The sequence below is a fragment of the Rousettus aegyptiacus genome, unplaced genomic scaffold (assembly GCF_014176215.1).
Source record: "Rousettus aegyptiacus isolate mRouAeg1 unplaced genomic scaffold, mRouAeg1.p scaffold_m13_p_13, whole genome shotgun sequence".
In the NCBI taxonomy this organism is placed as follows: Eukaryota; Metazoa; Chordata; class Mammalia; order Chiroptera; family Pteropodidae; genus Rousettus; species Rousettus aegyptiacus.
Genome location: NW_023416288.1, coordinates 59,075,620 through 59,090,780, shown reverse-complemented (window position 1 = coordinate 59,090,780; position 15,161 = coordinate 59,075,620). Strand labels below are relative to the sequence as shown.

Here is a 15,161-nt window from a genome sequence, read left to right as displayed (position 1 = left end):
TCCAGGCAATATATGTATAAGTAAATTTTGCTGCCTTTCAAACCATATCAGATCTTAGTGGCTTAAAATATATATATATTCATTTAGCTCATGATTCTTTGGATCGATAGCACTTTTTCTGGTCTGGTTTTTTGCTCTTCTGGCTTTTGCTAGGTTCCCTCGGGAATCTTGGGTCAGTTGGTAGGTCGGCTGGTACTGGATCTAGGCTGGCTTCAGTCGCATGTCTGACAAGAGGTGGGAGGCAGTTCCTCAAGGCCCCAGGAAACAAGGCCCCTTGTCTCTCATCCAGCCAGCTGGCCCTGGCTTCTTCACAGGACGATCAGTGTGCCTAAGAGCAGCCCAGAACCCAAGCATCTTCAAGTCCCTGCTCGTGTCACATTTCCCGCTATTCTGTTGGTCAGAGCAACTTACACAGCCAAGTCCAGATTCAAGGAGTGCAGAAATAGACTCCACCTCTCGTTGGGAGGGGCTGCAGGCACCTTGCAAGGGGTGCGCATACAGGGTCGAGAGAATTGGTGGTGGTCCAGATTTGCAATTTACTGCACCGAATCAGCCAATTTTACACTCCTCTCATTTAACTCCCCCCGTAGTTACTTGGGAAGTAGGCATTAGGACTGGCTTGGATTAGATCCCAGGTCTGACTCTTAAATTAGTCTTGTCAGCCCCTTTCAACACTTTATTTCCTTGGTGGCTTCAGATTCCAGGTACTCCTTTCTGAGACAGGCGTCCTGCTGATTTAATTTCAAACACTCATCTGCCCAGATGGCATTTCACTCAGGAGGAGTGGAGCGGCAGCTACCTTCGGCATAATCACTAGAAAGCTGAGCCGTTGAGCCATCAGGACGTGGTTATTAAACACCTACTATGTGCAAAGAGCTTTTTGCAAGGCAGGGGGAGATCCCTAGTGAAGAAAGATGAGTGAGAAAATGTGTTCAGAAAGTGTAGAAGTAAATTGTGTGAGGTGCCTAAAATATACAGACTACCAGAGATCAGCAGAGCCTCCTTTTAATCTCCTGGGAAGGAATCATCTGTATGTACAACTGAGAATAACGAGGTTCCTGCCTTCTCCTCGTGGCTGTCAGAATCGCTCACCAGTCCCAACTTTCCTGCCTTTTATCTTCCTCTTCATGTTGGGTCAGTCCCGAAAGGTGATCGCCATCATCTCACATCCACCTTTTCTTTCTTAAGTCTCATCTCATAGATTCTGCCGAGCCATTTTGACACCTGAGGCAGTTTCATCCACTTCCTCACTCGTGTCTCTTTTCTTCCAGGGAGGCATCACCCCTCTCTCCACCCCCTGCCTCCCAGCGCCCTGTGAACAGGTTTTGTTTCTCGTGTAGCAGTGGATTCTCAGAGGCCCTCCCTGAAACACATCCAGGCCAGCCTCCTTGCCTCTGTTCATGCTACTTCCCATTCCGGGGCTGTACATCTCCTCCCGTGAGTCTCTTCTCTCCTCGAAGACCTAGCTGGACTCTTATTTCATCCAGGAAGCCTCTGAGCATGTGTCTTGGGACACAGCTTTATCTCAGCTGAGAACTCCCATGGACTGGCCCGGGGCACCGCTTTACCCGTCCTAAGGAGTGAGCCCTGTCTGCCGAGAGTGGTCGAAGGAAGGGGTGGTCGGCATCTGCCCCTACGCAGCCCCTCCCTGAGGGCCCGTAACACTGGCTCCAGATCAGTCAGCTGGGACTCGCCTTCTCTTGTGCACTTTTAATTCATTTTTAAAATCTCTGTATCCTGCTGCCCAAGCATCATGGAATCCTCTTCAATAAAGAGACCAAGACTTTAACTCTTTTTTGCATCCCCAGCACCTAAAACATAGTAGGGCCTGTTTAAGCAATCGGTGATGGTGGCAACCTGAATGTTTTCTGTGCTTTACCTCAGAGCCTGCATAACTCGCTTCTCCACGAAACCCCACCACTCCAAACTTGTTCTTAACTAGATTAAGTATATTGCGTGTTTTGCAGTGTTTGGGTTGTGACGGGATTTCTCGCACAGTTCATTCGTCTGCCTTCTATTTGCTTTTTATTGGTTATTAAACACTCTTTCCTTTCTGCCACCTCCTGTGATGATTTCTTCCTGAGCTCCTCCTGGTCTCCTTCAGTCTTCTTCTGAATGTCCTAGCATAAATATCCTCGAATCCCACATCTCCTCCTAGAAGATTTCATGCCATCCCTTTTGGTCGTCATTTTAACATTTTAATCATTTTGATCTGAAGTTGCGACTTCTCTGATGAAATCCCCCTTCTGTCTGAGAAGGAAATCTGAGCTAGAAATACTCAGTAATCTGTATGTAGTCCTCTGATGAGATTTTAATTCCCGACTTGATGCTTGCAATTCCTTTGCAAACAATTCTTCATTCACTTGATTTTTCTACCTTTGTCTATGAACTTTTAAGATTACAATTTTCATCTTTGATCGCAGCACCAGTATCTGATCCAGAGTATCTATTGGTGGGGCAAACCCCACAAAATGCCTTTGATATCTGCTTAGAACAAGTATTATTTGGCTCGGCCGAGGTCTGCCTGGTCTTTATCAGCCTGATTAATTACAGCCATCATAATAGTGTACTGAATACAGCTGACTGCTGCAAAATAATAAGTGGAGTTCTTCATTTGTCGTACTGTCTTTTCCCAACCTTTTTGGTAATCGTTGCGATGCTCCAGCCGTCTGTCTGACATGTTGAAGGACCCTTCCCCACCACATGGGGGCAAAGCCCCAGGTGACGTTCTCGTAGCTCCTATAACCCCTCCTTAGCCCTCATGGTAATTGAAATTAAATGAGTATTTGTATTCTTATTTGCTTAATGTCTATATACCCACTACCTGTTATTAGATAATAAACTTCCTTCCTTATGAAGAAACATCCCTTTCTCACAGAAAGCGATAACAAAACATAAAAGAACACAACGTTGATGCATTGAATTATCTCAAATTTAAGGTTCTCCCTGTCTTAGTCCGTTTGAGCTGCCATCGCAGAGTACCACAGACTGGGTGGTTTATGGAAACAGAAATTCGCTTCTCACAGTTCTGGAAGTCCACGTTCAGGTTCTGGTGAGGACCTTCTTCCAGGCTGCAGACTGCTACCTGCTCCCGGATCCGCACGTGGTGGGAGGAGGGAGCTAGCTCTGCGCCTTCTTGAACCCAGTTCATGAGGCTCCACCCCCCTTGACCTAATCACCTCCCAGAGGCTCCACCTCCTCATCCCACCACGTTGGGGGTTGGCTTTCAACACATGTGTTTGGGGTGGGACAGAATTTCAGTTCGTAACATCCTTTATAGTGTTTTACTCAAGCAGCCAAGAGACAGTGCAGGGTCGTGATTAAGGATGTGGGCTGGGAAGCCAGACCTTCCATTTGCGTCCTAGCTTTGCCGTTGTGTCTCAGGGTGGGCCAAGTGGGTCACATAACCTCTCTACGCCTGCCTTTCCTCATCTGCACTATGGGGACATCGTATCAATCTCTACATTCTGGGGTCCACGTAGGGCTAAAATGAGTTAAGACATAAAGCACTTAGAAGGGTGCCTGGAACACACATTCCTCGTAAATGTTAGTTGTGGTTGTTTCCACTGTTGTTGTTATGTCATTGGTCCATTTTCTGTGGCCTGCGTTACCAATTTCACAGTATTCTATAAAAATTATAGTGTCCCGTAAAAAAATACCATATGTTTCATTCTATTTTTTGCATGAGAATCATGTATCTAACTTTTTGAAAATTATCCTTTGTCGTAATTGACTGCCTTAAGACACTTTTCTTAGTGGATTGACCTCGGCAACATTTGCTTTGCTACAAATACCGATTAAGTTATTGGGGGAAAAAAAAAAACATACTGGGTTTCTGTTTTTATATTTTCTGCCCCCTTCTTCCCTATGTTAGTTGGCTAGAGCCAGGTCCTATGGGGGCGAAGGTGGGGAAACATCCCTTGGAGGAGACTCTACCCACTGGAAAAAGAAGTAACGGAGCAGCAAGATGAGCCTAGCAGGAAGCGATACTTTCATTGTAGCCCTTACATTTATGACTAGCAAGATAATGAAGGAAGGTAATTCTGAAAGCTTTATGTCACTTTTAGCAGTCCCTCAAGCATGGAGAAAGATAATAGTCAATGGATGGTACCCATAGGAGTTTTTCTCCTTCTCCCCTGACAGCCATTGACCAGGATCATTTTGTATTTGTAACTGCTGTCGCTGAAGCATGGAGAAAAGGCCCTGCAAGGCCAGAAGGATGAGAGTGACTTCCCTGTAAGAATCTTCTGTTATCATCACTATGGCAGTAATAGTTACTGTAATTTTCATTCTGCTTTTCTATAGAGTGTCTACTTAGTGGAGCTTAAGGCTATGGGAGTTGAGCCACAGAAAATCATACTACCATAAAATCATGCTTTGTAATCTTGCAAGAGAACCTATACATGCTTTGTAATCTTGCAAGATAATAATTACCAGTGCAGGTCACTTGACTAATACAGTTATTTATGGGATGCTAATAGCTTTTCAGAAGCCTACAGATACAATGTCAATTTGACAGTCGTTTTTTTCTGTTTAGCTTATTTGACCACTGCCAGTTTTTCTCCCCAAGGACATGGCTCATCATGTGAGAGGAAAATGTAAATTAATTGCAAATCAGCTTCCAATCGTTTTCTGGTAGTTTCTCTTTATTATCTGCCATTAAACTGTCAGGTCAGGAGCCATGCCTTTTATTTCATTATGCACACCCTCATCTCCTAAAACTGCTCTCTGCACAGAGTAAAATTTCAGTGTTATTAGCTTTCTGATAGAGAATACTAGAGATATCCAATACTTCCAGAATACAACTCTGGGAAAGGAGCCTTCATCAATGAAACAGGATGTGGGGTGAGTGGGGAATCTTAGGGTGGAATGAGAAATCTCAGAGAAATCTCGAGGTCGGGAGAAAACAGTTGGACACAAAGGAAAGGGCTGTGGAGAAAAGAGATGAAAACTAGAAAGACAAGCAAAAAGAACGAAGCCAGGGATTGAGTGGACTACAGAGAGAAAACAAAACAAAACAAACAAGAAAGGGAAAGTCGTCAACCTAGGTGCTGACTAAAAGCAATGACTCGTGGAGGGATGGAGACTACGGCCCCCAGAATCCCTTGCGGCGCCTCCTTGCTGGGCGTCAGTCTCCTAGGCAACCTCGGTAAACAAGATGGCTACCTCCGGGAGAGATCCCCAGTGGTCGAAGCTTTCTTCTCACCAGGGATACGGGAACAGTTCACGCAATGGAGTCGGGTCGGTACTGTTGCGCTCAGAAAAAGATCGCTGGTCTTCTTTTCCCATGGGGCAGAGACCTAAAGGTAGTTACCGCAAAGGCTCCTCCTACCTGCTCCAGCAGCTCATTCACCGCTATCAGGAGTCGGACGCAGACAAAGAGGAGTACCAGGGCGAAGCTGAAGACGAAGTGGAATCCGAGGAGTCCTCAGAGTCAGAGATGCTGAATTTGGAGGTGTGCCTTCTCCCCACCCCTCGCCCTCTCTTCTCCAGCCCTGGAGCCCTACTGCTTCAGCAGCAGCTCCGGGCACACCGGGCACACCGCTCACCTGCTTGCCGCTTACCCCATCCCTTAGGCTTTCGGCTCCAGGAGTGCGTCTTTCTGACCGCTCGGAGGCTCCCCCTTTCCTTCCCATTTCTGTTACTTCTTTCCTCACCCCTTGTTGAAATATTTCCAAGCCTTCTTTATTTTTCATGATCACATTTGCTCTCTTAAAAGTCAAAGTACGCAGCATCGTTAAAAAAGAAAAAAAACTATTTGTACGGGAGTTATGGCTTTTACTTTGTCAGAATTATTCCTTGACAATATTGTCAATAGGTAGAGTTCACCTTTGGCATCCTCTGCACCTTCCACATGATTGTAAAGTACTCCAGCCCTCTCCTTCGTGTCTAGCTCCTTCATCCTCCCTCCTCTAGGGGGGAAAAAATTACTTTTTTGAAATAATCTGATAAGTGCTTCCTCAAACACTAAGTGACCTGAAAGTTTAATATGTTACTTCTGCCAGAGGTATATGTTGCATTTTACAAGCAAAACACACACACCCCTACCTCACTGTGAGAGTATTTTAGCACGTGTGGAATATTTCAAACATTCCCATTTATATTGCCTGGGGCAGGTCTCTGCTTTTCACATTAATACATATTTCCTCTTTTCTGCAGTACCTCTGCTAATCACCACTCAATTCCACTTATTTCTTCTTATCATCCTGCTCCTTTCTTAGCCTGCGTTACATGTTTTCTTGTCCCCTTCCACTTATCATATCACTTCTTTCTCTTGGTTTCTGATATGTTATTTGCTTTCTTTGAAAAACATGAATTGATTTGCCCCCTTTAATAAACTGTTGCGTTTTCCTCTTTGTCTTGGCCGCCAGGAAATTTAAATCATTATTTTTCTCAATTTCAATAGTTTCTCTGAAGATGAGGTCTCTCTCTCCCCTTTCCTCTTCTGCTATAAATTGCTTCAAATTCTTTTCGGGGGTAGACGTGATACAGAGAAATAGAATGTTCCCCACATCCCCATTCTGTGATACGCTTCTGACGTCTTTGCGCCTTGGTTCTTCTCCCTAGTCACCCTTCCTCCTTGAGACCGATGTTTCTCTTCGTTACGCCTGCTCTCTCACAAATGCTTTTCCTTATCGGTCTTACTTCTTCTTCTCCCCTCTAACTTGCAATGTCTTTGGTTACTCAGATTCTACCATCTACCACTTACACTTCCCCCCACTCGAGTTTCCTTCTTTCGTAATGTCCTTTTTGCCGACTTTCAATATTTGGCCCGTTTTTTTCCACCCCCATTTTGTCTTTCCTTTCTACCTCCTTCTACATGGACTAGTTACATACTAGTTTTGCTTAAAGTGGACCCTAAGCAATGATTACTTATTTGTTCGCCTTTTGTTGATTTGCTTTGCTACCCTTAACAGTGAGTGACTATTGCAGAACTGTAGCCGTGTTTTTACAAGTTCAAGATGTTTGTATGGTTTCCACGAGCTCGCACCCCAGAGGAATTCAGAAATGAATCACCAGTTCACTTTATTATTCTAATTAAGCATGCTCTTTAGTTATGGGCTTCATTAAATCTGTCTTCAGTATGCCATTAACAAGCCTGAGAGGGGGGGCTTGACTTGAACTAGTTATTCCTTTTTGGCTTATGATAGGATGTGTGTGGGAAAAGTTTATCAGTTCTTCCTTTTCCATTCTAAATATGAATATTTATTTTGTGTTCTCACATTCTATTTTAGCTTTTCATAGTATCATAAATTTTAATATACTGAATAAACTAAAAAGTTTAAAAGGAAACATTTGAGTTTTTATGTTCAGCGGTATATTTTCCCTCTTGGCCTAGTTATGATTTATAATGTTGTGATGCCCACAGTGATTATAGAGTGCCTATAACGCAATTAGCCTGAGACCTCAGAAGCCCTTATGAACTTAAGGGAGGTAGTTCAGACCAGTTGTTCAGAATACTGCCTTTGGTTCGTGGAAAGCCTTTTGTTGTGAGATTTTAAGCAAGTTGCTTTCCCTCTGTTTTATCTGTAATATGGGAATTATAGTAATGTCTATCTCATAAGAGAGGTCTGAGCATTAAATGAAATCCCATATGTAAAATTCTTAGCATAGCATATCATTTATACTGTTACTGATACAAAAAATGACTTGCATGTTTTTTCTGCAAACTATAGCCTATTAAATGATTTAACTAATTCAGCCCTCATTGGACAAACATGTACTGAATGATTGCCATGTAGGAAGCACTGACTATATAGGGCAAAAGAAGTATCTGGGCCCATTATATGTGCCTGATGCATGACAACCTCTTTGCCAGTAACTTAATGTGGGTGAATAATGCCTACTCATTAGATAGTTACGAACATCCAATGTAACGAGAAACTCTGTGTTAAAGTTCTTAGCATAGTGTCTGATACAGGGTAGACTCTCAAAAAATTATAGGTGTTATACATAATAACAACAGTAATGATAGATGATGAGACCAGGATCGAGGACATACATGGTCCCTGCTTTCAAGGTGAGATAAAACTGTGAGTATCGTAGCTATTCAGCATGTGCAGTTTCACATACACAGCCATGTACAGGTGACAGCTAGGTCGCAGGGATCATGGAAGACTTAAGGAAAAGAGACTCTTGTCCGGGTGGAGAGGTGGTGCGTGGGCAGGCCAGATGGCTGCTTTTTCTACCAATGAGTTATAGGTGAGAGCGGAAAAAGCAGCCGAGGTGGGGACCAGATTGCGGAGTCTCTGTGCTGCTATATGGACTGTGGACGTGGGTCTCTAAGCAGTGGGGAACCGCTCTTGTGGCTGAGTGGGGATTAGATGAGAGGCAGGGTGATCAGTGAGACTCTAACAGTATCTATGTGGGAGAGACAAGAATCTGGATTAAGGCAGGAGAAGTGGAAAGGACACTAAAGATGGAAACATTTAAAATGTTTGAGATAGACCGTTCCTAACTGAATATTAGAAGTCTGGGATGGCTGCTGGGTTTATTGCCTGGTAGGGGGGATATCAAGGCCGTTAACTCTAATAGGAAAAGGGACAGGAGGAGCTGTGCATTAAGGAGTCGAAGGTATGAATCATAGGACTCTGGAAATCAGGGAGGGGGGGCCAGAGTAGGAGACCTGGGAATCATCAGCATTTGGAGTCTGTGCAATCCGCCAGGAAGAACAGAGAGAGAAGAGGAAGGCCAAGAGTGGAACTGTAGGGTACAGATATTTAAGAGGCAAGCACATAAAGGGGTTCGGGGAAGGAAACTGGAAAGGACTGGTCAGAGAAGTAGAAAGGAGCTGTAAGGCAGGGAAGCCAAGGCGAGAAAGGGTCTTGAGAATGTGGGCATCGTTTTGCTGCCGAAACGTTAAGTGGGAAGAGGCCTAGCAAGCGCTTCTTAGCTTTGCCGGAGGGTCACTGGAGGCCTTGGCCCTTACGGTTTTGTGACACAGTGAAGGCAGAAGCCAATGCAGTGAGTCGAATGAACAGGAGGTGAAGACAGGGAGCCGAAGGATTAAGAGGCAACCGCGGCAGAGCCTGGTTGTTAAGGGAGACGGTGATGGCTGTAGCTCAAGGAACATGCAGGACCGAAGAGCCCCACATGCTGTGTAGTTGGAGGAGTGACAGGCTGGAGAATGACAATGGCGAGTGACCGGTCAAAATCACAGGCAAAGGAACGCCGAATTCATGGCTCCCGAGGAAACATGGAGTGGGACCCCGCGCGTGGGGGAGCAGGCTTCCTCCCAGACCCAAGCGAGAAGCGTCAGGACAGGCGCAGAGTGGTTAGTGTCTGGTCGTTACTACTTTGCCTCAAAAGTAGAAGAGAGAGGTGCTCGCTTCGGCAGCGCATATACTAACACTGGAACGATGCAGAGAAGATTAGCATGGCCCCCGCGCAAGGATGACCCGCAAATTCGTGAAGCATTCCCCATTTTTAAAGAAGTACAAATGGGCAGTTGACAGATGGCCATGGGGGTGGGGAGCACAGCATAGGGAATGCAGTCAGCATTCACGTAAAGGCCAGGTGGAAACCCAGATGAGAGAAGGAGCAATTGGGGCATCGTTTTACAAACTGTGTAAATATCTAACCAACGTACTGTATACTGGAGACTAATGGGCAGAAAAAAGGGGGGGGAAGGGAAAAGAGAAGGGCATCTGCTGAGAGTTAGGACAAGGGAACCGAGGCGCTGGGCAGCTTGAGGAGAGCAACGAAGAGCCGACCAGCCAAGGTGGGGAGTTGAAAGGCAGCTGACGAAGAATGGGGGCCTCTTATGGTGCGCAAGTCCAGCTAACAGATAGCTTTAGAGCGGCACCAGGATGCGCGTGGGGGGCCAGTCCCAGCCCACTCCGCAGCGCAGGGGGAGCAGGCGGGGCGTTAGTCGTCCAGCCGTGGCCGGTGTTTGCACGCCTGGACCGGGTGCTGACTTCCTCCCTTCCCACTTTCGCTTCAGTTACTTTGAACTCTCTGTCGTTCCCCTGATGGGCCACGCTCGCCTTTGCCTTTGGGATTTCGCACATGTTCTCACTGCCTGCAAGCACCCTTGTTGGCCCTTTTTTGCCCACTAGAACGGACAGAAAATGGGTTCCCTGCTTATAGTCAAAGCAGTCTGCCTACCTCTATTGTAATATTTATCGGATTCCCGAAATTGCGTATGTGCTTGTCCGGCTTGTGCTTCGCCTGCCATACGGATTTCCATTCCATGTGAGTGATGAACGTGACACAATCCCTGTCACTGCACAGTCCTCGGCTGTGGACTTGATTCAAATTGGGGTGCATATGTGGTAGTTGCAGTCAGGGGACATGCAGTCAGAGACTTGAGGTAGAGAGACGCTGAACTTGCTCCTGGGATACCCGGGAGGGAAAGAAGTAAGGTCAGGAGGGGACAGACTCTGAGAAAGGGAAGGACGAATGGACCGGAGATTCTGTTCTGGTCGGAAAACGAGTCCAGTAGGCGTTGGAAAGGCAGAAGCACAGGCGGTGTGGGATCAGGGAGTCATGGAATGACGGGCTCCCGGGTTCCTGGGCTGGAGCAGGTCGGCACGATGACCAGGTCCAGAGCGTGGCCGTGGGCGTGAGTGGCAGAGGTTGAGTGGAGATCAGTTTTATGGTTTGCACAGTTGAGAAAGAAAAGAAACGTGTGCGTGTGCTTGGAGTAGTAGTTGTGATGAATGGCCGTCCTCGGGGACTCTGAAGCCACCTAAGATGAAGATAGGGCTTAACAGGTCTGAAAATGACCGAAGACAGAAGGGGAAGGCCTGGTACTGACAGATGGCTCGAGGGGGTTTCGGGGAGAGCCTTGCGTTGGGGGTCTAGGAAAATGCCGACAGTGTGGCTGGTCTCTGTGTCAATGGCCACGATGAAAAACACGTCCACCTGCTACAAGGGGCGCGATATCGTCTCGTATCCAGGAAATGGAGGGGGCGGCTCAGGCAAATGTCAGATTTAGGCGGCAGCTTTTGGAGGGAAGGTGTCATCCTCACCTCTGTTCCTTCCCGGGCCTTATATAAGAAGTCGAAACTTTATTTAGAAAAGTAAATATCTTTCTCCCATTTTTGTGAACAGATTGATGAGTACGGATGAATGAAATATTAAGATGTAGAATGTCCAACTTCATCAATTAATAGTAACAACTGTCATTTATTGGGGACACTTGCTATATTTAGACACTTTTTTTTTCCTATTCTTCCCAAACGTTAAGAGAAGGTAATAATATTTCTTATTCATAGATGAAGACTGTGAACTCAGAGAAAACTTTATCTGCCCAAAATCAATATATCCAAAATGGCACTGGTCCCTGCATAGCTATAGACCAAGGGCCTATCTTCTTGTGGAAATGATTATTCCTCTTTTAATAAATATTACCAATTACGAAAATCCAGCAAAATTAGCTAATAGAAAGCAAACCGAGGACCTGTTTTCTCCAGCGAGAATACCAGATTTACAGAAGTTATTGCCTCGGTTCGATGTAACTATCCTTTGGGCTGCGGACAAGCAATCAGGTGTAGTAGTTAAAACTGCACTGGGCTTGGGAAGATCTGGGTTTGTGTTCTGGCCCTATCGCCTCCTGGCTGTGTGGTTTCTGGCAAGTTAAGCTCTGTGAAATGGAGGCGACAGTACCTACCTCAGGTCGTCAGAGGATTAAACGAGCTGATCCGCTGAGAGCGCAGCACGGGGCCTGGACAGGCGACACACTCAGTCAACGTGACGCACACCACTCCGTGAGGAGCCCACGGCTGTGTTCGTGTGTTTGTTCTGCTTTGAACACCTAACACGGGTGACCACCTGCACATTTAGTAGTGACAGAAACCCTGATTTGGTGGCTTTATCTTTAATCATACGTAACGTGTGCGTCTTGAACACCATGCTCCTTGGGGCCGGTAAGTCTTGGAGCGCTCAGATCCTGGGTACGTAATATACGAAGTAAGCACTGGGCGTGACGAGGTCGATTGTTCACTTCGTAATGGAGGTCTTCTCTTTGTCCGCCTCTCTGATGTTTTTTTGCAGGAGGAATTTGATGGGGTGCTGCGCGAGGAGGTGGTGGCCGAGGCGCTCTACCATCTGGGCCGCTCAGGTTCTGGGACTGAACAGGTCTACCTCAATCTGACTTTATCGGTGAGTGTGATGACGTTGCCTTTGGCTGGCTCCATCTTGACACCGGCTGGACCGCAACCATTTTCTCTGGTACTCATAGCTTTTGTGGTGGCTCCAGATTTCAATCTTGCATTTGATGGCGTCTGGCAATGAGAGTAATTTATGTAAATGTTAGACATCAAAGAGCCCTGGCCAGTCCAATAATGAGCTCCTCGAATTCCTTTGTTTTCATTCCCTTCACAGTCTGTTTCTTTCATCTTGAGTAGTCTATATTATAGTAATCAATGCCTCTTTCCAGAAGGTCGAATTTGATTTTGTAAAACCAATCAAAGACTAAGAATTTTCTCTCTGATTAGTGCCAGAACTAAAATTTATATCTGAGTCCAAGGGAACAAAGGATTTCGGTATTGACTACTCCCCCCACCCCGCCCCCACACCCCACTATGTCAAGAAACAAGTAGCTTTGAGCTTCCTCTCACTTTCCAAAAGATACCTATTATTAATGGGGGAAAAAGTATTGTTATTCATAGTGTGGCATAGAATTTTGGCTCTAATTTTATCACGAGAGGCTTGTAAGAACCGGATACTCAGAGTACTTCAGCTTCTTTTCCATTTTGTTTTCTATAGTCCTTGAAAAATAATTTAACTCCGTGTGCTTCCTTACATTGTCAAGCATTCAATATTCCTTGGAGATCCACAAGGTAAATGCAGATATATAGGCGGAAAAAGGCACACTAAACTTTTGCTGTAACACTGTAACGTGGCCCAAGTGTCTAAAATTCATAGCAAGGCTGTTCTGTATTGGATTTGAACTAGTAAACTATCCGGGAAGTGTTAAGCTCTTTTCACCCATGCTGGGTGCATGGCTTGTCCTTCGAGGACAGCATATTGAGGCCCTAATCTTTTACTATTCTCACTTCGTAACATTTTGGAGATGGCTCAGCCAGCCCGGCACTAACATGCAGGGAGCCCCCTGTGTGAATCTCACCGTGTCAGGCATTGCACTGGTGGATAATTCCACAGCCAGTACATCCCCACGCAAGTCCCTTTCAATCGATAGTCTACTTATGTACATAGCACGATGGCTTAAATTGATCTATCGCAAAAAAAAAAAAAAAAAAACCAATTCTTTAAATCTTGTTTCAGCTTCAGCTGGATGGACCGAAGCTTAACTTTGCCACTGACCTCCTTACGTTTGAGCTATTACACGTGGAATCACTTTGCCTTCATAACCTGTCTGACTGAATACACTTTCTTAGTGTTGCCTGGTTTAGTGATTTTTTTCCCCCTTATGTCTTACACGGGTTCTTTTGTTTGTTTTTTACTTTCCCTAATTACTTGTGTACGTGTCTTCTCTCTTACTCAAGTCTCAAGTTTCTTAAGGGCACGATACAGTTCTTCACTATTGTATTTTTCATCATGCCAATCACAATGCCTTGTACGTAGTAGGTTTTCATAGTATTCATTACTGTCCTAATGGCCTTCATTAAACACTCCTATCGTTATTCTAGTTGAGAACCTGCTTCTTATAATGGCATGTCACTGGTCGGCTTTTTCTGACTCTGACATCACAAAGTAAAGCAGAGATAGGAGTCATTCTTCCGAGGGACCAGATTCCCCTCCGGCCCCCCTTGAAGTTCACTGGAAGCAGAGTGCCATGGAGAGAATCTTGGACAAGGATTCAAGAGACTTGGTTCTGCTTCTCGGTCCCCAATTGGCTGTGTGATTTTAGGCAATGGACATATCTCTCTGCACCTTGTAGTTCTCATCTCTGCCCTAGGGATTTCGCGCATTTGTTTGATCAGATAAGATTTTCCTGGGAGAGATTTGAAAATAAACCCTGGGGAAGTGTAGGCAGTGGTGGCGTTGATGATCTGATTAGTTGTGAACGCTCTTAAATGTCTCATTTAAATCCTAGGCAGTCACCTTTTTTTTTTTTCTTCTACCTGGCATAAGCTTTAGCTTTATTACTATTACACATTTTTTTTTTTAAATATAAAACTCTGTTCTAAAGGCCTTCATGACACTGCTTTCATTTGCCTTTCCAGTTGTATTTGTTCTTGCTAACAACACTGATTTTCTACGCTGTTATTCAGAGGCCTGCATTTTTTTAAATGGGGCATACAGTCTGTTTTGAGATCCTATTAGTGTTAGGCTTCAGATTTTGTCCTCTCACGTCTCTATTTTTGAAAGAAAGTCAGGATTTCTCTTGTCACCTGTTATTTCCAGATGGTGTGAGAAGGCTGAGTACTAACCTGTTAAAGCAACATTAAAGTCTTTTACCTTTTATTTTCTCAGGGTCGCGATTTAACTGATGTTAGCATTCTCAATGGATATGTCCACCTACAGAAGTTGGATCTTTCATCAAATAAAATTGAAGGTATGTAATTGTCATTCTAGTAAATTGATAGATCACTGAATCATTTCAAAATTTAAGCTGTGCGGTATGTAATGTAGTTTAATACCACCTAACTTGATCTAAGTACTGTGGTGGACAATTTACATTTGGTCCTGCATTTTCCATGTAGAAAAGGCACCAATGACTGATGACTATAGGAAAAGTCAAGGTCAGCAAACACGCAACATTATGCTATGGTTCAGAGGCACTCAGTGATACTGAAGACTATCAGATGGAATGTTTGCTCTTGTTAAGAGATGGGTCATTACTTCTTTAATACTTCTTGAATATTTGATGATTCCTTTTGCTTTCCCTTTATTAGTTTTTTCAGTGTAGATGAATTAGTTTTCATTTTTTCCCTTTAATGGACTCTTTATTTTGCATTGCATCAACATTTTAATCCTGGCCAGCTACTTGTGTTCTTATTCGAGCATCAGTGACTCACAAATTAATTTTTTTCTTTACTTTTACTGTTGCTGTATATTTAGTGGATTCTTTAAACCCTAACTTTGCCATTCATAGTTCTTTATAATCTATTTGCTGTGACACCTGGCTCACATTTGTTGAAATTAGTCACATTTTCTTCAAAGTTTGATCTTTGTTTCTAATTTTCTGATCTTATTTGGAGTTAAAGGATATAGTTTCTTTTCTTTAGACTTCTAGGAAAGGGAGCAAATTC

General features: G+C 44.6%; 1 protein-coding gene and 1 non-coding gene across 10 annotated transcripts in view; both read left to right on the top strand.

Moving 5' to 3' along the window:
* LRGUK (leucine rich repeats and guanylate kinase domain containing) overlaps window positions 1-15,161 on the top strand; it is a 95,252-nt gene continuing 80,091 nt past the window's right edge. For 4 of the 9 annotated variants that reach the window (XR_004954094.1, XM_036231131.1, XM_036231133.1 and 1 more), the window contains exons 1-3: window positions 5-5,455; window positions 11,998-12,105; window positions 14,383-14,464. Coding sequence is in view for 7 of the 9 variants with exons in the window: in XM_036231131.1 (XP_036087024.1) it covers window positions 5,159-5,455; window positions 11,998-12,105; window positions 14,383-14,464 (487 nt within the window). In the remaining 2 variants the exon portion in view is untranslated. Of the gene's footprint in view, window positions 5,456-11,997; window positions 12,106-14,382; window positions 14,465-15,161 lie in introns of all 9 variants that reach the window. The other 5 variants (XM_016148757.2, XM_036231134.1, XR_004954095.1 and 2 more) reach the window with 3 other exon arrangements.
* On the top strand, window positions 9,322-9,428 carry LOC118610851. Its single transcript, XR_004954114.1, has one exon. It is a non-coding gene; the product is annotated as a U6 spliceosomal RNA (small nuclear RNA).